Here is a 22,503-nt window from a genome sequence, read left to right as displayed (position 1 = left end):
GGGTCTGGGCTACCTTAACAATATTGAGGGGGGGTGGGGGTGGTGGTTCTGGTCTGGCCCATAACAAGATTGAAGAATACACTCTGCATTCATATTCAAATGAATGAATTGTTAATACAGATATAATGACTATCATACTACTTTGATTCTCTTACATCTTTGTAAGATGGCTATAACTATGACATGAATATTAGCATATTTGATATTTGGGAAAAGACAAAGCCAGGAAATGGTCATGGGATGAATCTGTTAATTAATGATATATCAATAATACAGTAGTGAGAGAGGACCTTGACTGAAAAGTGCAAGATGTAGAGATAACGAAGTGTGGTGCTGATGAACACAGGCCAAGCAGTGTCTTAAGAGCACAAAAGCTGACATTTCGGGCCTAGACCTTCATCAGAAATGGGAGATTGGGAGAGGGTTCGGAAATAAATGGGGAGAAGGGGAGGCGGATTGAAGGTGGAGAGGAGACACAAGTTAAAGGGGTGGGGATGGAGCCTGTATAGGTAGGGAGGAGATAGGTCAAGGGGGTGGGATGAAGTTAGTAGGTAAGAAATGGAGGTGCAGCAAGCAGACAAGGGTGGGGATGGAAAAATATCTCTGGTGGGGTCGGATTGTAGATGGCAGAAATGTCAGAGGATGATGCGTTGTATCTGGAGGTTGGGGTGGTATGTGAGGGGGATTCTTTTTTTTTTTTGCAGTTATTGCGGGGACGGGGTGTGAGGGATGAGTTGCAGGAAATGCGGGAGGCATGGTCGACTGTTCTCCTCCACTGCAGGGGGCAAGCTGCAGTTCTTGAACGTGGACATCTGAGATGTGCGGGAGTGGAATGCTTCATCCTGGGAGCAGATGCGGCGGAGGTAAAGAATTGGGAATAGGAGATGTATTCTGTGTAGCTGTGGGAGTTGGGCTTGAAATGGATGTCTGTTTCTGGGTGATTGCCTGAGATGGAGACAGAGGTCCAGGAAGGTGAGGGACATGTTGGAGATGGTCCAGCTGAACTGGAGGTTTGGGTGGAAGTTGTTGGTGAAAGGGATGAACTGCCGAATCTCCTCTTGGGAGCACGAGGCGGTGCCGATACATTGACTGTAACGGAGGGAGAGGTGGGGTTTAGGGCCAGTGTAGGTGCGGAAGAGGGACTGTTCCACGTAACCTGTAAAGAGGCAGGCATAGCCTGGGCCCATGCAGGTACTCATGGCCTCCTCCTTTTGTCTGGAAGAAGGAGAAATCAGAGAAGGTATTGAGGATGAGTTTTGCGAGGGGGACTGGTCAGGCCTGCGGGACAAGAAGAAGCAGAGGGCCTTTACGCCATCTGCATGGGGAATGCAGGTGTATAGGGACCAGATGTCCATGGTGAAAATGACGTGTTGGGGACTGGGGAATTGGAAGTTGTGGATGGTATCACGGATGTAGGTAGGGAGGTCCTGGACCAAGGGGGAGAAAATGGAGTCCAGATAGGTGGTAAGTTGGTGCAGCAGGAGCAGGAAGAATTGGTTTGGGTGGAGATACAAAATAGGAAAGGGTCATGATCCTTCAGAGAAGGATAACTACGTATAGGAAGAGATAAATTGAGCTTGCAAAAAAGGTGAATAACCATGTGACTTAATCTGCATATCAACGAGTGAATGTAATTTGGAACGCTGTATCTTGGACAGAGCAGTTTATTTATAGAATCATATAGGATGCTGACTATTCCAAACCCCTCCATATGCTGTGGACAGGATTAATTGATAGCCTCATGGTAAAGCAGCAGCCTCTAGTCAACAGCAAGCCTTGCTAAACTGTAGAAGGCAGACCAGAAATGAAATACTGAAACCTTTTTGGGCCTATGGAAAGATAGACCAGCATTGGAGGCAGTCTAGAGAAAGTTCACTGGTTTGGAAGGACTGTCTTATGAGGACAGGGTGAGTATCTTGGGCCTTTATTCATTGGAGCCTTAAAGATTGAGGCAACCTTATTGAAACATGTAAGGTTGTTGGGAATAAAGCAAAGATGCAGATACTGAAGATCTGAAACAGACAAAAGCAAAATGCTGGAAAAGTTCAGCAGATCTGGCAGCATTTGTGGAGAGAAAATATAGCTAACATTTCGATACCAGTGACCCTTCATTACAATTTTTGCCACTTTCTCATCAGAAGATTCTTTTGGGACTTGACAGAGTAGATGTGGAAGAGCCTTGGACCAGAGTAAGAAGTCAATCATTTAATACAGAGAGGGGGAATTTTTTCTCCAACATTTAGTGAATCTGTGGTGTTCTTCCCCTACAGAAGGCTGTACGGGCTGGCCTGTTATGAATTTTTTCAAAGTTAGCCTAAACAGATTTTTGTTTAATAGGGGAATCATGGATTGAGGTAAATGCAGGAAAGTAGAGTTGAGCGTTCAGGTTTTGGCAAAGGTCTGTAAGCATGGGCTGTGATTTGAGGTCGTTAACTTGCTCGCCAAGCTGGCTTGTTTTTGTTCAGATATTTTGTCACATGCTAGGTGGCATTCACTATAACGGACCAGACAGTATAAATTCATGGTTGAGTAGAATAACATCAGACACTCCTCTGTCACCTAGCATGGCGACGAAATGTCTGAACAAAAGCATGCCAGCTTGGCGAGCAAGTCAACAACCTTGTTGAGGATTGAGATGAGCCATATGCCCTTAAATGGAAGATCAGACTCAATGGGCTAAATGGCCTGGTGCTGATTTTACGTCTTATGGTCATTTTGAGTTACGAATTGTGGTGGCGTGCCAAAGGAATTGATACTGCAGCCTGAACTACTTAGAATCTGTTTTAATGATTTTGGGTGTGGGGACCAAATGAGTGGTGCCATATTTGCCATTTATATCACGATGAGGAAGAAACTAAGTTCTCAGCAGGTAGAGCCTACAAAGGGCTGTACTTAGATTAAGTGAGGGGGTACACAAGTGGCACTGGACTAAAATGTGGGAATGAGTCTGCTTTGGCAGGAAGAATTGCAAAGCAACACATTTATTTAAGTGGAGAAAGATAGCAAAATCTGAAAGTTAAAGGGGTCTCTGTCTGTTTGGGTATGTGCATCATGAAAATGGTCCTGTCAATGATTAGCAAGGCAAATGGAATGTAAATGTTTGTTGCAAGGAGATTGGAATAGAAGAGTGGGGTAGTTTTGCTGCAGCTAGATGGGGCCTTGGTGAGACCACATGGAGTACATAATATTATTTTTGTTCTCTTTATTTGAAAAGTCTTTATAGTTACACTATATAAGCAGTTCAGAGCCGGGAGCCTTTTTGTAGAAAGAGATAATGGACTGCAGATGCTGGAGAATCTGAGGTAACAAAGTGTGGAGCTGGATGAACACAGCAGGCCAAGCAGCATCTCAGGAGCACCAAAGTTGATGTTTTGGGCCTAGACCCTTCATCAGAGCTCTCTGATGGGCCTAGGCCCGAAACGTCAGCTTTTGCGCTCCCGAGATGCTGCTTGGCCTGCTGTGTTCATCCAGCTCCACACTTTGTTACCTTTTGTAGAAAGACTGGTTCGGGCCTGTTTCTTTGACACAAGCTGAAGTAGTGCTAAGATTATGCCATTCGGTCTGTTCCAAAACTTGTTCATATTTCAGATCTTCAGTTTTGAGCAGTTGTTGTAACATGAAAAAAAAATAATTTTTGGCCATTGACAAGTGTGCACATTCTAAAAGGTACTCATCATCATTTAAAAGAAATTCCTTGTTTAAAAGGTAACCTAATAATCTGTGATAATGGGAACTGCAGATGCTGGAGAATTCCAAGACAACAAAATGTGAGGCTGGACGAACACAGCAGGCCAAGCAGCATCTCAGGAGCACAAAAGCTGACGTTTCGGGCCTAGACCCTTCATCAGAGAGGGGGATGGGGTGAGGGTTCTGGAATAAATAGGGAGAGAGGGGGAGGTGGACCGAAGATGGAGAGAAAAGATGGGTGGGGAGGTGGGGAGGGGATAGGTCAGTCCAGGGAAGACTGACAAGTCAAGGAGGTGGGATGAGGTTAGTAGGTGGGAAATGGAGGTGCGGCTTGGGGTGAGAGGAAGAACAGGTTAGGGAGGCAGAGACAGGCTGGACTGGTTTTGGGATGCAGTGGGGGGAGGGGACGAACTGGGCTGGTTTAGGGATGCAGTTGGGGAAGGGGAGATTTTGAAGCTGGTGAAGTCCACATTGATACCATTAGGCTGCAGGGTTCCCAGCCGGAATGAGTTGCTGTTCCTGCAACCTTCGGGTGGCATCATTGTGGCACTGCAGGAGGCCCATAATGGACATGTCACCTAAAGAATGGGAGGGGGGGGTGGAAATGGTTTGGGACTGGGAGGTGCAGTTGTTTGTTGTGAACTGAGCGGAGGTGTTCTGCAAAGCGGTCTCCAAGCCTCCGCTTGGTTTCCCCAATGTAGAGGAAGCCACACTGGGTACAGTGGATGCAGTATACCACATTGGCAGATGTGCAGGTGAACCTCTGCTTAATGTGGAATGTCATCTTGGGGCCAGGGATAGGGGTGAGGGAGGAGGTGTGGGGTCAAGTGTAGCATTTCCTGCGGTTGCAGGGGAAGGTGCCGGGTGTGGTGGGGTTGGAGGGCAGTGTGGAGCGAACAAGGGAGTCACGGAGAGAGTGGTCTCTCCGGAAAGCAGACAGGGGTGGGGATGGGAAAATGTCTTGGGTGGTGGGGTCGGATTGTAGATGGCGGAAGTATCGGAGGATGATGCGTTGTATGCGGAGGTTGGTGGGGTGGTGTGTGAGAACGAGGGGGATCCTCTTTGGGCGGTTGTGGTGAGGGTGGGCAGTGAGGGATGTGTTGCGGGAAATACGGGAGACGCGGTCAAGGGCGTTCTCGATCACTGTGGGGAAAGTTGCGGTCCTTGAAGAACTTGGACATGTGGGATGTGCGGGAGTGTAATGTCTTGTCGTGGGAGCAGATGCGGCGGAGGCGGAGGAATTGGGAATAGGGGATGGAATTTTTGCAGGAGGGTGGGTGGGAGGAGGTGTAGTCTAGGTAGCTGTGGGAGTCGGTGGGCTTGAAATGGACATCAGTTACAAGCTGGTTGCCTGAGATGGAGACGGAGGGGTCCAGGAAGGTGAGGGATGTGCTGGAGATGGCCCAGGTGAACTGAAGGTTGGGGTGGAAGGTGTTGAAGTGGATGAACTGTTCGAGCCCCTCTGGGGAGCAAGAGGCGGCGCCAATACAGTCATCAATCCACCGGAGGGAGAGGTGGGGTTTGGGGCCCGTAGGTGCGGAAGAGGGACTGTTCCACGTAACCTACAAAGAGGCAGGCATAGCTGGGGCCCATGCGGGTGCCCGTGGCCACCCCCTTAGTCTGTAGGAAGTGGGAGCAGTCAAAAGAGAAGTTGTTGAGGGTGAGGACGAGTTCAGCTAGGCGGATGTGGGTGTCAGTGGAGGGGGACTGGTCGGGCCTGCAGGACAGGAAGAAGCGGAGGGCCTATTTCCCCCATTCCTAATTCCTCTGCCTCCGCCGCATCTGCTCCCACGACAAGACATTCCACTCCCGCACATCCCAGATGTCCAAGTTCTTCAGGGACCGTGGCTTTCCCTTCACAGTGGTCGAGAACGCCCTTGACCAGGTCTCCCGTATTTCCCGCAACATATCCCTCACACCCCGCCCCCGCCACAACCGCCCAAAGAGGATCCCCCTCGTTCTCTCACACCACCCCACCAACCTCCGCATACAACGCATCATTCTCCGACACTTCCGCCATCTACAATCCGACCCTACCACCCAAGACATTTTCCCATCCCCACCCCTGTCTGCTTTCTGGAGAGACCACTCTCTCCGTGACTCCCTTGTTCGCTCCACACTGCCCTCCAACCCCACCACATCCGGCACCTTCCCCTGCAACCACAGGAAATGCTACACTTGCCCCCACACCTCCTCCCTCACCCCTATCCCAGGCCCCAAGATGACATTCCACATTAAGCAGAGGTTCATCTGCCAATGCGGTATACTGCATCCACTGTACCCGGTGTGGCTCCCTCTACATTGGGGAAACCAAGCGGAGGCTTGGAGACCGCTTTGCAGAACACCTCCGCTCAGTTCGCAACAAACAACTGCACCTCCAGTCGCAAACCATTTCCACTCCCCCTCCATTCTTTAGATGACATGTCCATCACGGGCCTCCTGCAGTGCCACAATGATGCCACCCGAAGGTTGCAGGAACAGCAGCTCATATTCCGCTTGGGAACCCTGCAGCCTAATGGTATCAATGTGGACTTCACCAGCTTCAAAATCTCCCCTTCCCCAACTGCATCCCTAAACCAGCCCAGTTCGTCCCCTCCCCCCACTTCATCCCAAAACCAGTCCAACCTGTCTCTGCCTCCCTAACCTGTTCTTCCTCTCACCCATCCCTTCCTCCCACCCCTAGCCGCACCCCCATCTACCTACTAACCTCATCCCACCTCCTTGACCTGTCCATCTTCTCTGGACTGACCTATCCCCTCCCTACCTGCCCACCTATCTTCTTTTCTCTCCATCTTCGGTCCGCCTCCCCCTCGCTCCCTATTTTATTCCAGAACCCTCACCCCATTCCCCCCTCTCTGATGAAGGGTCTAGGCCCGAAACGTAAGCTTTTGTGCTCCTGAGATGCTGCTTGGCCTGCTGTGTTCGTCCAGCCTCATTTTGTCACCTAAGTAATCTGTGCTTCGTTTCCAATGCTAGTTGACAATTGTATTTTTGTTTTTGTTCCGAATCCAAGTTTTTACATTAATCCTCTGGCCTGAAGCGAGCGTGAGAGAGAGACTGTAATGAGAACCCTGAGTTACTTGTGGTATCCGTTTTAAGGGTGATTTGAGAAGGTTGGAATTACGTATGGAAGCTGGTTCTCCGGAAACCTCAGCGGACAATGTGTCAATGGTGTGTGAGGATAACTGCACCCTGCTGTGAATTGCTGCCTGGACTGATAGGTGAAGCATGGCCATTGTTAAATGGTTCTAGAAGGTTGTATCATTTTCCTGGAATGAGCATATGCTCCAAGTGGAGTTGAAGAGGAAGTAGTAAAGGATTAGAAACATCTTTTTAGTGTCATCCATACCCATTATCCTTCTGAGATGGAAATACTTTTAAACTAGCTTGGGTAATTTGTTCAGATTTGATTTTAATATCCTCATGCCATACAGCTTTGAAATTCATGTAATTTTTCTTCTATTTCTTAATAGGTTTTTATTTGGAAATAAAATCTCTTTTCAAGATCCTATGGAAAGAATTGTCAGTTAACTTTCTTGCTTTTTTCTTTTTTTGAGGAAATGCAACATTCTTAGTACTTTTTGTACTGATTCAGCTTGAACTGGAAAGTCTGGTGATATACTTCATTCTTGGAGTCCTGACAGTGGAGCTTTTCTTTTCTTCAGTATGCCTCATCATTTACACAGGTGAGGGGAAAGAAAAGAAACCAGCATTCCCTGCTGAGCGCTCAGAGGCAATGCAATGCAATCGGTATTACAATAGATTTCTCACACTTGTATTTACACATAAACAGTTCCCACCATTCTAGGTTTCAATTGGTGCAATTTTAAAATTAAAATTGCAAGTGAAGGAGAATGCTTCTTGTGTTTGAGCTACACATTTAACAAGATAATATTAGCAATCAAGTTTGATTAAAGTGATTTAATTTTGATTGTTGCACAGCCATATCTCTTTCCTCCCAAACCAAGGTTTTAAATTTGAGGTTAGATTAGACAGCTGTTGTTTCATGGGGAAATAAAAACGCCCTAAGGTCATTGGAAGCTCTCTGAATATTTAGAAAATTTATTAATTGGCCATAGAACTGTACACCTTGGTTCAAATTATGCACACTTATAACTCCACCTAACTGACCTGAGTAAATGTCCAGAGTATCAAATAAACATTCTCTGTCTACAGGCATGCTGCAGAGGACTGAGTTGCTGATGTAAGTATCAGCAACTGCCTTATGACAGCAGTCTTCAGGAGTAAGAATTTATACTTTGTGACATTAGGTTTTAAACATAATTTCAACTATATTAATGTTGGGGATTAAAATTAAGGAAATGGAATTAGTAAAATTGAATAAGTGACACTTTGTTTTGCTTATGTTGGAGTCAGTATTTTTGTTTGGACTTTATTGCAATATTGTAATATCTCCCCAGATGGTCTTTACCCCTAAAGTTTGTTTTTGTGGGTTCTTTTTTTAAACCCACACCCAAACCTGGAATCCACACACTTCTGTCCTGCCTTCTGTTTATAACCTCTTGGAGGGCCTGGGTAGATATGGTCATTGGTGGACAGCATCCAAAAATGAGACCAGTTTCTCCTTGTATACAGCAGGTACCCATCTCTTCCTCAGCATCACCTGTGACTCCTGTACTTCATCAGGTTGCTCCTTCAAATTTGGATGAGATTTACCCTGCCCCTGTCCATTTAAATGTTGGGAAGACTCCAATCATTGTTTTTCAGTTCTTGTTCCCAAGCTACCAAATCCAACATAAAACCTTGGCAAGTCATGTTCAACCTCGAGCAATTAGTAAACTTAGTGTCATGCATACTTTCAGGTGTGACTTCAGATCTTGTATCAGTACCTTCACCTAAAGCCTGTGTCTGTGTCTCTGTCTCTTTCCATATCCACATATCGGCTTTTTTTAATATCAGCTGTTAAAATCCTCATTCACTACTTTGTACCTCCAAGGGCTTGACTATTTTAGTGCACTCCTTTAATTCTGACCTGCTGTGCACTTCATGGTAGCTATTATCTCAACTGCAGGCTCTTGAATTCCCTTCCTAAGTCTCCCAACCATTTTTAAGGTATTCCTTTCAAACCTGCATTTTTTTTTGACCAATATTTTAGCCATCTGCCCTAATATCTCCATATGTAGTTTTGATTTTAAAACTTTTGCTTCATAACACTGAAGTGCCTTGTTGGTTGGTAACCATCTACAACTAATAACTGATTTACTCTTTTTTTCCAGAGGTTTTTATGGTCATGGCTTTACTTTATCCTTAGATTTGAAAAATGCCCAAAAGTTATTTAAAGCAGTATTTATATATAACACCCGATAAACTATTTATCAGTTTGTATAATCATATCTAGAGATTTAGAATTTCACACTTTAAATTAAAAGTTGTGGCTCTTTTATATTAAGTTCTGCATCTGTACAAAATTATAGAAATAAAACCAATGAGGGAAAACATGTCACTTGTCTTGCCATGCCAACAAGAGTCAATTATAGGTCAGTTTAATCTGCAAATTAGTCATTTTAGCACCAGCTTTTATGTTGTGGTATGTAGCTACCTCTAAGTGGAAGTTGTTCTGTAGGTGATGTGATGTGATGGTTGGATTGCAGCTGCTTCAGACCACCAAGAAGTGACCATGGTGGTCTCCGATTACTTTACAATTTTGCCTTATTTTGAAGCTTGTGGTTTATTGCAAGGATCTCCTTTTGAAAATGCTGTTTTATTTATTGACCTTACAATTGCTCTTTTGAAGCCAGTGGTGTGTCTCACTTATGTTGCTCACAGTATGGTTTTTACAGGTTGAGTCGCTTGTAGGAAGAGCAAATTTCTGGCAGTACATTTTAATTAACTGTTTTCAGCAAGCACCCTCCTGCAATGGTAAACTAAAATGACAATAGCTCAGGGTAGAGTTAAACGTGTACAACATTCAGCCACTCCTTATCTTTATACCATTTAAACTAAATACATTTGAAGAGATTATTCAAATAATGCTTTTATCTTTGCAATTATTTTACTTAAAACATTTTTGAGACTTGGGATTTTTGAATGATTTTAGATACATAGCAATTTGCTAAGTATTGTAATTAATCACAACGCCACTGGACTGTGGCCTCCCCTTTTACTTGTAAGTGCAGTCTTGAGGGCCATGGTATTGGAAAGATACTAGGGAAGTAAAAAGGATTTTCACCAAGTATGGAAGTATGAGTGAAAGCCATCTTTAGAAAATTTGGACTTTTTTTCTGAATTGGACAATGTGAAGGAGGTCTGACTGAAGTGCCTAAAACCAAATGGATGGAATGGAAGATAGAAATAAATTCTGTATTCCAGAACCCTAGATGTTAGAAATAGAGACAAAAGAATGGGCTGACATGGGAATTTATAGTTCCAACTGGGTTGGTTTAGGGTAGACATCTGAACCACACACTAGTAGTTAAATAGATGAAAGAAAAGCATATCCAATAGTAAATGGGCTTAAAGCAGGTTATGCAGGATGAGCATAACCCTTTTTACAAAAGAAAACTGGGGATGCTAGTAATATGAAACCAAAACATAAATTGCTGGGGAAAATCTTGGCAGGTCTGGCAGCATCTATGAAGAGGAAGCAGTTAATATTTGGGTCCAGTGACCCTTCAGGATTCAGTTCAGCTGAGTTTCTTCAGTAATTTCACTTTTTTAATATATCAAAATGGTGCATCAGTTGCAGTCCTGATTCTTCGTTTTGTAATTTTTTTTTAAATCCTCCATTTTCTTTGCATGCGAAAAAGGAAGAAACATTAGTGACATGAGCAAATCCTGGTGCACACAAGACTGTGTCCAGGATAGAAAGATTTTATTGTCATGTACTCAAGTACAGTGAAAAATTTACAGTTTTGCCATTCAGTGCTTCATCTTGGGTACAAAGTACAGAAATAAGTTTTTTAGAAATTCAATATTACTGTTCTTCTAAATATAAAGTTACGTTCAGAGTTACGATCCTTTAGTCACAAGCCTGCAGTTGCTTCACACTAGGATTTCCCCATAAGGGCTGACACTTCCCTGCGCTGGGTTCTGTCTCTTGATGCCCATGCCTCAACATTGCTGTCTCGCTGCTGACTCCCAGCTGGGCTCACCAGCCGCCTCACTGCAAGCCACTAGAGTCCTACTCTGGATCCCCAGCCATTTCCATGATCCAAAGCTCAAAAGTTGCAATGTTGCTGACCAGAGTTGTGGCTGGATGCACACTCCAGACAAGGGATGAGTGGAAGCTTGTGGGTAGTGAGTTGATGGGTGGAGATGGGACTTAGAGTTATGAAAGGACTAGGCAGACCAGGGGATTATTGGTAGTAAACCAGGACAAAAGAGAAGTTGAAAGTGATAAAAGGCCTAAAAATAGGAGAAAAGGGAATAGGCTGTTATGGAAGCAACCCATGTCATGACAGGACCAGAATCACCGGTTTCAAAAAACATGGAAGCACGTGACCAGACTCCCAAGTCATCGAATTCCATGTTGAGTCTGAGGCTGCAGAGTCCCTGGTTGAAAGATGAGATGTGGTTCTTAAAGATCTCTCAAGCTTGCTGGATCACTGTGGCAAGCCTGAAACACACACATTGAGGGAAAACAGTGGTATATTGAAGTTATAGAACATTACAGCACAGTACAGGCCCTTCGGCCCTCGATGTTGTGCCGACCTGTCATACCGATCTCAAGCCCATCTAACCTACACTATTCCATGTACATCCATATGCTTGTCCAATGATGACTTAAATGTACTTAAAGTTGGCAAATCTACTACCGTTGCAGTGGCAGATGAAAGGCCACAGGACTGAGTTGAGGATTTCTCCAGCAAAGTAACTAATACTAGCGCAGGCTGATGCCTAAAGTAGGAGCAGGCATTAAACCTTATTCTCTTACTATGCCCAAAATCCCAGCCAAACTCTAAGTGGTGAAAGCTATATACAAAGCACCAGAGAAATGTGTCTACCCCACTTATGGGGAGAGAAATAAAGATAAAATTGAGTCCAATAGGACTTTTTTAGGGAGTCATATCAGGCTTGAAACGTTAATTCATATTCCCCTCTCCTTAGATGCTGACAGACCTGTTGAGTTTCTCCAACACTTTGTCTATATTAGCAAAAAGTGTTGGTGTTGGTGTGTTTTGCCTCTTGGTAAAAAGATGTTTGTTTCCTACTGTACTTTGTTTGAGTGCCTCCTGTGGGAGTTTGGTTGATACTAGTTTGGTTTCCTTTTTGTGCTTGTCAACTATCTTGAAATAGTACATTTTAAGGTAGTGAATCCACACCCATCTTGTTGTGTGCAGGAGCTGCTGGACATTGAGGAGATTTAGGACATTAATATATGGTTATTGTTTGTTGTTTGTACCTACTTGGGACATTGCTGTCCACCCCAACAAATGTAAAGTTGCTCTAACTTATGAACACCAGAGATAAAAGTGGATTCTGGATTGCAGTGCATTAATTTCAACAAAGCTGTCAGTGAAGTAAGGAGGAAACAAAGGAGAAAGCTAGCTGTTTGGTGAACGTTTTGTTAGATGGCAAAAAACTACAAAATCAATAATTCTGGACAATAATAGTATTTCCATTACCCATGTGTCATTGTTAATTTTGCTCTGCCTAATCTGCCTTTTGGTTTTTTGCTTTCACAGTAAAGATTATAAAGTTCAATCAGTTGAAACCATGTCCTGACATCCAAGAGGAAGAGCGAAGGCATCGATATCCGAACCTCACTAATGTTCTCTCAGAGACTGGATTCAGGTGAGTGAAACTTCTAACATGCAATTTTTTTTTTTTCCTTTTCTGGGGACTTCCATTTTGTTTTAGTCACCCGTGATAAAGGTGTCAATGTCTTATATCCTCTTAACTGTTCAGGTAGTACCTTGAGTGAATAGTTGTTACTCCAGCTCATCTACCTGTTGAAGATACTTAGTTGCATTCAGCCCATTTTTATCCCAGAGGAAGGGTTAGGTAAACTGCAAAATTCCCAAGTCCTAGCAAAGAGGCTGTCAAGTATGGAACATTTCTTGTGAAACAAGATATGTATTTGTCATTTCAAGCACTTTTATTACTGTAGAAAATTCACTGCTGGTAATTGGGAATCTGAAACGTGTATGTTTTTTAACACTTAGATTTTCTACATCCATTGCTCTTGCCCTCTTTGCTTGGATTTTTGTATATAGTATCTTAGGAGGTTTTATGTGCTGTATCTGTAGTTCTGTTTTATGAAGTGATTTATATTTATCAAATAATCCAATGGAATCTATTTGTGATAAGATGGCTGGACATGTGTAACTCCATAGTGATACTCCTCTTTTTGCCACGTTTCTTTATTTAGCTGTGATATACTTACGTGGGCATAACTTCCCTTCCAGTTCTACAATTTTCTCCTCATTTAATATTGAAACTCTTCAATACTTTGAAGATATCAGATCATTCATCCAGTGTATTAGCAATAGTACAGTGAAGATGGAATTTAGACTGTCTTAATCACCTGTTTATCTTGGAAGAGCTGAAATGAGTTTCAGAATCTCTATCATATTGCTGGTGACCACCTCACAAAATGAGAATTGAAGAAGGCATCTTCCTAGTTGTCATGGCTCAGCAGCTTCTGAGCCAATACCTATTTTTTTTGTTTGTTTGAATCCTACCCAAACCTAATGATGAAGGATGCATCCATATAGTAACCAAACAATCATTTGGAAGTGTTTGCTCAAAGGCAGGTGGTGAGACTGGGAGAGATTTCTCGTCAGACGTGAGATGGAAAGAATGTGGGAGCTTCTAGCATCTCTGTCCATAGCTGCAGACTACAAGTGTATGTACATGTCACCACAGCAGTGTTGATTTCCTGAGTGACTAGCACCCTACCACCATTACATAAACTTGTTGAACCAGAAAAATGTAGCAGTTAGTATTTTTGGGACTTTTTTTTTTTTGAAACAGTCATTTGTTCACAACACTTGATTTCAAGGTGTTCTCTACAATAATAAAATTCTATACAACTTCAGGGTGGCACAGTGGCTCATTAGTTAGCACTGCTGCCTCACGGTGCCAGGGACCCAGGTTTGATTCTGTCCTGAATGACTGTCTGTGCAGACTCTGCACACATTCTCCCCATGCTTGCATGGGTTTTCTCCCACAGTTAGGTGGATTGACCATACTAAATTGTCTGTAGTGTCTGGGGATGTGCAGGCTAGCTGGATTAGCCATGGGGAATGCAGGGTTAGGGATAGAGGAGTGGGCCTGGGTGGTATGCTGTTCGGAGGTCACCTGGGACTTGATGGGCTGAATGGCCTGCCTCCACACTGTAGGGATCCTGTAATTCTATGACATAATAGCACAATGCCTAATGTGACCGGTCTGAGTTCTAATTCCAGTCTACACACTTAACTGTCAGGTCATGATGTATTGGTGTGGAGTACAATGCACCCACGCAAAATTTGGGGATCGGGGCAAAACTCTGGTTAGAGTCCTGCAAAACATGGGAAAATGGTTGTGGTTATTGCAGATAAGTCATCTGAGCTCCAGAATGTCTCTGCAGGAGTCCCTCAGGGTAGTACCCTTGGATCAACCATCTTCAATTGCTTCATCAATTATCTTTTCACCCCAAATGCCTCACTATCAAAAGGTCCGAAATGGAGATGTGCAATCTTTGCCTAACAATGTTCAGCACAGTTCATAACTTGTCAGTGTCTGCTTCGGTATCTGACACAGTTGCAGCAAGACCATCCAGGCTTGGGCTGACAAGTGGCGAGAAGCATTTGTGCCACACAAATGCCAGGCAATGACCGTATCAATAAGAGATAATCTAACCACCAGCCGTTAAGGCCATTGGCTGTCACTATTGCTGTTCCCCATTATCAACATCCTAGGAGTTACATTTTGACCAGAAATTCAACTGGAATCTCCACATGAGCAGAGCAGCTACAACAGGAGGTCAGAGGCTGGAAGTATGACAGCAAATAATTCCCCTCTTGAATCCCTAAAGCCTGTCCACCATCTAAAGGATACAAGCTAGGAGCGTAATGGAATATGTCCCACCTGCCTGGATGAGTACAGCTCCAACTGCATGAAAATAGACTTGACATCATCTAGGGCAAAGAAGCCTGCTTAATTGGCACTACATTCACTTCCTCTAGCTCTGATGCCCAGTGGTTGCAGTGTGCACTGCAGAAATTCACCAAAGATCCACACAGCACCTTCTAAACTCATGACCACTTCCATCCAGAAGGACAAGAGAGATGCTGATCCATCCATACAGGTACATGGAAACACTATCATGTGCAAGTACCCCTCCAAGCCACTCACCATCCTGACTTGGCCGCTGTTCCTTCACTGTCACTGGGTTTAAATCCTAGAATTCCCTCCCTAAGGGCATTGTGGGCCTACCTACAGCACATGGACACTAGTGTTTGAAGTAGGCAGCACAGTACCACTTTTTGAGGACAACTGGTGGAGGGCAACAAAGACTGACCAGCCAGGGATTGCCTACACAGTATAATCAGAGGAATCTTTGATACTTTTTTTCTTTCTGATGACCTGGTGGTATTATCATTGCACTGTTAATCCAGCGATCCAGGTAATGTTTTGGACTTTGGCTCAAATCCTGCCACGCCAGATGGTGGAATTCGAATTCAATGAACATATGGCATTAAGATTCTAATGATAGCCATGAATCCATTGTTGATTGTTGGAAAATCACATCTGGTTTGGTAATCCCCTTTTTAAGGGAAGGTAACTGCCATCCTTACCTAGCCTGGCCTTTATTTGACTCCAGACCCACAGCAATGTAGTCGACTCTGAATTCAACGTTTTAAGGATGGGCAATAAATGATAGCCTAACCAATGATGCTCACATCCCTTGAATGAATTTTTAAAAAGAGACATTGAAACAGATGAGGCTACAAATATTGCTAGGTGCACATCAGCCATGCATGACTAGGAACACTACCAATGGAATAGCAACTGTCTGTTTGTTTGTTTTTTTTGGTGGGAGGTTGTGGGCGGAAGGCACTGCTCACTGTGTGCAGGACAAGGCAGGGACAAACTTGAGCTTTGGCTCCATTGCTTTTTAAAAATAAATTGCAATGTCCAGAACTCTGCCTTTTGCATCCCCTTCATCCAAAGAGTTTATTCTCCCATTTTCCTAGACATGAGCATTTTTGATATCTATCTGGTTATAGTCCAATTTGAAGTGTTCTTGTCTGTATTTTCATTTTGTTAAAGGTGCTATATAACTAAATTGTTACTTGGTTGTAATGCTCTTCACTGTTAGAGGGCTTTATGCAGCCTGTGTTAGAAAGCCATTGTCCATCACTTTGAAATGGACACTTGAATGAGAATGAAAAGCTCCTGACTGGCTTAAAGGCTCAAACTGAAATGACCAAACAATCTCAACTCTTATCCTGAGGGTTTGTGGGTAGCTTCAAAATCTCATTAGGGTGTCATGATGGAGATGGAAATGGAAAAGAAACATAATTTGGAGGCAATACAATTTTTGTTTTTCTTAATCAGAAAAGCATCCAGGCAGATGAAGAGATAGTAGGAAGAGAAGATGCTCGAGAATCTTCTCCGTGTGTATTTGCTATATCTGATCTATTTACAGATGCATTCTGGTCACTGGCATACAGTTGCTGCTGACTGGTGTCACTGGGGCCATCTGCAAATACGTGGGTTTTGACAGTCAGTTTTGGCCACATTTGACATTGTGAGCACATAGGGCCTTGGATTAATATTTGCTGTACAGTGGTTATAAAATTCCCCATTTCACCATTTCAAAGCCTAGAAGAGTTCACCTAGTGCGCTGGCCAGTAGTTATCCCTCAACCAACAACAGTAAACGGATTATGTAGTAATTTATCTCATTTTATTGCTTGTGAAACTTTGAGTATAAGTTTCCTGTGGTGGTTAGACTTTGAAAAATGCTTCCTTGCATTATAAAATGCATTGAAATGTTACCTAATGAAATGCACCATTTAAGTGTAACTTCTTCAAATTTGACACAAATAAGTTTGCATCGTACAACAATCTTGTAAAGCTGTTTTTCTCCTCTTGAGGGATGGATCAAATCTGGAAAACCTTGTGGAAAAACAAGCAGACCTCATTGACTACTTAAAAATGCACAATGTGGAACTAAGTAAAAGACTGCTGACTTTAATTTCCCAGCAAGTCCGAGGCTGAGGTTTTGAAAGAGACACTGAACATTGTGATAAACCAAAGAATCAAAGGTGCAGCTTGAGCTGAAGACGTCAAAACTGGCATAACCATTTTAAAGAAGTGTGAATATGAAATGTAATTTAATAAATGGATAAAGTTATCTTCAGAATTTAACTATTTTTGTGTTACTGAGCTATTAGGAGAGAACGTTTGCTACACGCATGAGTAATTTTGTTTTTCCATTTTGACACAACATTCTTCAAATCAATCATGCAGCAAAATTGTCTTTTTGACTTGTGCCAAAACCTTACAATTGTCCAGAGATCACAATTGATCTGCTGTGTAAGTAGAGGTTTTTCTTGCCTTTGTAATCTTGACATTCATGTCTTTTGTTATTGATGATGTGAATATTCTGAATTACTGACTTTTTAAAATAAAATCTTGTTCAAGATATGAATGTGTATAAAATGTACTTTTCAAGTTGCTTTTGATTACTCTGCTAGCTATTTGAGCTTTAGGTTAGGTCTACATGCTGGTTACTTTGCAGAAATGCAACTAAGAATGTACAAGGCTTTACTATCCTGTAATATTTGAATTTTGAGTTGTATAATATGCATTGGAAATGTAAGTAAATTGTACAATAAATTTTTCACAACCTACCAATTTTTTGTTTTACAATCCAATTACCACCTACTAACACCTTTTTTTATCATTTTAAGGTTTTAGCAAAGATTTGTAGCTCAGTTTACAGGTGAGTTTGCCTTGCTGACTGAGCTGGCTTCTTTTTGTTCAGATGTTTCATTACCATGCTAGGTAACACCGTCCGTGAGACCTCCGATGAAACATTGTCATACTCTGCTGGAATTCATCCTGTCTAGTCTGTTACACTGAGTTGTCATTTCCAGTTTTGTTGTGTATGGGTTTATGTAGTTTACAAAATACCATGCAATGACTGCCACTGGGATTACATCGGACAGACAGGAAGGAAACTAGCCATCAGAATACATTAAATATCAGTGAGCAGCAAAATGACTCTGAGCTTTCTTTAATATCATCAGTACACTCAGATAATGAAGGCCATCAGTTTAACTGGGACAATGTAACCATAGCTGCCTAAGCCAAACATTTGACAAGCTTCAGAATTCCAAGAGGCATGGTTCTCAACCCATAATACAAATAACAGACATAGAATTAGACCCTATACACAACAAAACTAATTTTCTCCTGTAGCTTGCTTTCTTTTAGTGATGGCATGCTCTATGCTTGTAGTCCATTGCTAGTCTGTAGTATTTAGATACTGTGACCTTTTTGGTGTGAAATTTCCTGTTCTTAGGTGTAGTGTCAGTAATGTGCATTGTTAATCACTTCTTGTAGCATTCTGTATCCATTCTGTTCAGCTATTTTTATATGCCTGTGGGTTGTTGAGTGGAGGTTTGTACTTTTATGATGCAGGACAGTACCTGGCTCCTGAGGCATCTGTGAAGAAAGTGTTTTGTGGGTAGCGCTTAAGCAGGTTGGCAAGGGTTTCCCATGGTTGGCTAATTTTTAGCATGTTGCACCTGTTGGTGGTTTTTTTAAGGACCAAAACACACAAGAGATGCAAGCTACAGGATAAACTAACTAAACTGATCCACCACAAAGACAAGGATAAGAACAAGTCAGACGTGTGCACAACAAAACCTATCCGGCAGACGACTCACTGAAACTGAAAAAGGTGTCCTATTATGCAGATTGAACTATAACTGCCGAGATGTCAACTGACCAGACGTAGATGCCCTGAAAACTATACTAAAAGGCAACAGACTCACGGGCAAAACACAACAATCCATTGACAAACTATAATCCCTATCTTCAGCCGAAGGAACAAATATGACACCCTGAACACACAAAAGCACTAGATAAACTCCAGAAAGACAAGAACATCATCCTACCAGTGGACAAAGGACATATGTCTGTCATTATGAACAAACTGGACCACTTTGAGAAAGGACTGGCACTGCTCACAGCTACAAACACTTACCAATAGGTGATGACAGACACATCACTGCAGCTATGTCATAGGCTCACCCCAAACACCTGAAGTATGCAGAACAGATAACCAGAATGGACCACGTGAGAATGAAACTGGACGACACGAACAGCCTTTATTTCTATGGACTACCCAAAATGCACAAACCAGACATTCCCTCAGACCTCCTGTCTCCCTACTAGTCGTACCTTCACCCAAACTGGGCAAAGACCTACAACAGACTGAAACACCAAGGTGACGAATCACACCCCTCCCATCGACTCAACCCAAGAATTCCTCAATACCCTAAAGAGAACACAAATCAGCAACAGTGAGCTTATGGTATCCTTTGATTGTAAATAAAGAAATACTGGCCACATTACTAAAGGAAGCAGGAACAAGACCCAGCAGCTATATCAGCAATGATGACATACTCCAAACTTTTGGACTTGTGCCTCACCACGCGCTTTGTCTTTAATGGTCGAGTATGTAGACAAGTCAAAGGCTCACCCATGGGGTCACTTTCATCTCAGGACTCATTGCAGTTGCAGTCACGCAAAGACTAGAACACTTTATCCTTCCCCCTCATTCAACCTGAACTGTGGGACTAGTATGTGGATGACACATTTTGTCATTCTTAAAGGCATTGACCTAGTAGATCTCTACTGCCTCATCCATGATGTATTTGCTGGTATTAAATTCGCTAGAAGAAAACAATAATCAACTTCTGTTTTCTCAATGTCAGAGTTGAACATTATGACCAACGGCGAGTTCCCAACTTCAGTGAGCAGGAAAGCAACTCACACTGACCAAATCCTTAACTTATACAGCACCTACCCCAATGTCCACAAACAAAGCTGTGTTAGGACTCTTGAAACAGGCCCCCACTCATTGCAACATGTCAGAACCATGCAGGGAAGAGGAAGAGCACCTATGCAAAATCTTCGCTACGAACAGGCATCCCTGCAACTTCATCCGCAGATGCCTATTAAATATACAACTAGAAGTGGACACAGTATGCCCTAATACACTGGCCACACTGCCCTACATCAAGAACATATCTGAACTGACAGAGATTCCTACGACTACTAGCAATCATGGTAGTACACAAGCCCATAGCCATGCTACGACAAACACGCACAAGGATTAAAGACTCCACTTCTCCCAGGATGCAGAACCAACATAGTTTACAAAATACCATGCCACAACTGCCACAAGCATTTACATTGGACAGACAAGAAGAAAACTAGCTATCAGAACACATAAACATCAGCTAGCAGCAAAACAACCTCCCCTAATATCAGTACACACACCCATAAAGACCAGTGTTTAACTGGGACAGAATAACCATAGGAGCCCAATCCAAACATAGACACGCATGAGAATTCCTAGAGGCATGGTTCTCAACCTATAATGCAATCGACGAACATAGAATTGGACCCTCTATATAAGCCCCTATAGAACAAAACTGGAAATTAAACAACTTGCCGTAACAGACGGAACAGTATAAATTCCAGGTGGAGTAGAATAACATCGCTGTAGCGGAGGCCGCACTGATGATGTTACCTAGCATGGTGACGAAGCATCTGAACAAAAACAATCCAGCTTGGCAAGTAAATCAACAGCTTAACCCCTTACCATTTTAATCTTTTGAAAATCCTCCATGTTGTATCAATTGTACTGTTTGGAGACAGAATCAATTTTTGTGCTCAGAACTCTCTTGGAGAAATATGAAAATGAGTTAAAGGTTCAGTTCTTCCTTACGTCAGTGACCATGCTGAAACTTTTGCTGTTGTACTGCATGGTCAGCTATAAGCAGACGTTTGGATATGAGAGCTGTACAAAAATGTTTCAGGAGTTGTCAGAATCCATGATGGACATACAAGCCATTTCCAGTTTGAGAAGGAGAACAAGTAGGAATCACATGTTCACCCATGTGCTTTAATTGAGCCCTGGCCTCTGGCTAGGAGCCATGAATGCTACCATTGAGCCACACAACCCCTTTGAATTGATTTTTTTTGTTGTTTTTAATCCTATCCAATAGAGTAAAGGTGATTGTGCGAATTTTTTTATAAATAAACCAGCTCATTTTACTGACTTTTATAAGGCCCTGAGACATAGGAACAGAAGTAGGTAGGCTATTTTCAAACACACACACACACACACACACACACACAAACTTTTTTCCCTCACCCAGCTTGCAACTTCTGTACCACTCACTGAGATCACAGCTGATCTGAAATCCTCAACTTTGCTTTCTTGCCTTTTTCATTTCACTCTAGGTTCCCTGACAGATTATTAATCTGTCTCTGCCTTGAGTATATTTAATGATCCTGGTTTGTCAAGCTCTCTCAGAAAAACAATCCCTCCTAATCGCTATCTTCATTTCAATGAAAGGATTGCCTGTTTATGTCCTGTGGTCTTAAGTGTTCCTTCAGGAGGAATTTGCCTGGAGTTGTTGGCTTCTGGGCTATCCCTATTCCAAGAGGTTTAGCACACAACCCAACAGCCATACTTTGCCAGTTATTCTCTAAGAGGAAAGACACCATACCCACAATGAGCAGGACAGATGTGATATACAAAATACCATGCAGTAACTCTAAGAAACACCACATAGGACAAAGGAGCTGGAAACTCGCCACCAGGTCACATGAACACCAACATGCAGCAAAATAGCACAACCAACTCTCCCTCATTTCAATACACTCTGACATTGAAGAACATCAGTTTAACTGGGACAAAGTTACATTACTAGGGCCAGCAAAAAAAAAGACAAGCGTAAGAATTCCTGGAAACAAAACTGCCCACCATGACAAACTGGACTATTTAAGTTCAGAGTGGAACAGAACAACAGCGCTTCAACGGAAGCTATACAGCACTGACTGTTCATCTAGAAGGGAGACAAATAATTTGCATGAAAACCAGTCAGCTCAGTGAACCATCCAACAACTCCAACCGCAACCTGAACTACAGATATTTTGTTAAAACAGGAAACTGCCTCTCTACACCTCCCCTGTCAAGCTTCCACTCCTGCACATCCCAAATGTCCTCGTTTTTCAAGGACCACAATTTCCCCTCCACAGTGGTCGAAAACGCCCTCGACTGCATCTCTCGTGTTTCCCGCACCTCATCCCTCACACTCCCTCCCTGCAATAACAGCAAAAACAGAATCCTTCTCGTCCTCACGTACCACCCCAGTAATCTCCAGATCCACTGCATCATTCTCTGTCATTTCACCAACTGCAATCTGTCCCCATTACCAAGGATACATTTCCCTCCCCACCCTTATCTGCCTTCCAAAGGGACTGCTCTCTTTGTGACTCCCTCATCTGCTCCACACTCCCCACTAGCCCCACCACCCCTTGGGCACTTTTCACTGCAACCGCAGGAGGTGCTACATCTGCCGCTACACCACCCCTGACCTCCATCCCAGGCCTCAAGAAAACCTTCCACAGTAAACAGATGTTCACCTGCACATCCACTGTTCCCGGTATGGCGTCCTCTACATCAGAGAAACCAAGCAGAGGCTTGGAGACCGCTTTGTGGGACATCAATGCTCCGTTCATTACAAACAATACCTCCCAGTCACGAACCACTTCAACACCACCCACCTCTAATTCCTTGGACATGTCCATCCTGGGCCTCCTGCAGTGCCACAAT

At 43.2% G+C, this 22,503-nt stretch overlaps 1 protein-coding gene across 4 annotated transcripts in view; it reads left to right on the top strand.

Annotated features, from left to right (window-relative positions):
* tmem192 (transmembrane protein 192) overlaps positions 1-17,486 on the top strand; it is a 38,266-nt gene extending 20,780 nt beyond the window's left edge. For 2 of the 4 annotated variants that reach the window (XM_048551156.1, XM_048523834.2), the window contains exons 4-6: positions 7,245-7,373; positions 12,333-12,441; positions 16,736-17,486. In XM_048551156.1, coding sequence (XP_048407113.1) covers positions 7,245-7,373; positions 12,333-12,441; positions 16,736-16,859 — 362 coding nt within the window. In that variant the 3' untranslated portion in view covers positions 16,860-17,486. The other 2 variants (XM_059645729.1, XM_048559641.1) reach the window with 2 other exon arrangements.
* The last annotated feature ends 5,017 nt before the right edge of the window (positions 17,487-22,503 follow it).

This window comes from Stegostoma tigrinum, chromosome 1 (genome assembly GCF_030684315.1).
Source record: "Stegostoma tigrinum isolate sSteTig4 chromosome 1, sSteTig4.hap1, whole genome shotgun sequence".
In the NCBI taxonomy this organism is placed as follows: Eukaryota; Metazoa; Chordata; class Chondrichthyes; order Orectolobiformes; family Stegostomatidae; genus Stegostoma; species Stegostoma tigrinum.
The sequence above is the reverse complement of the archived record's forward strand: the minus strand, read 5'-3'. Positions and strand labels throughout refer to the sequence as shown.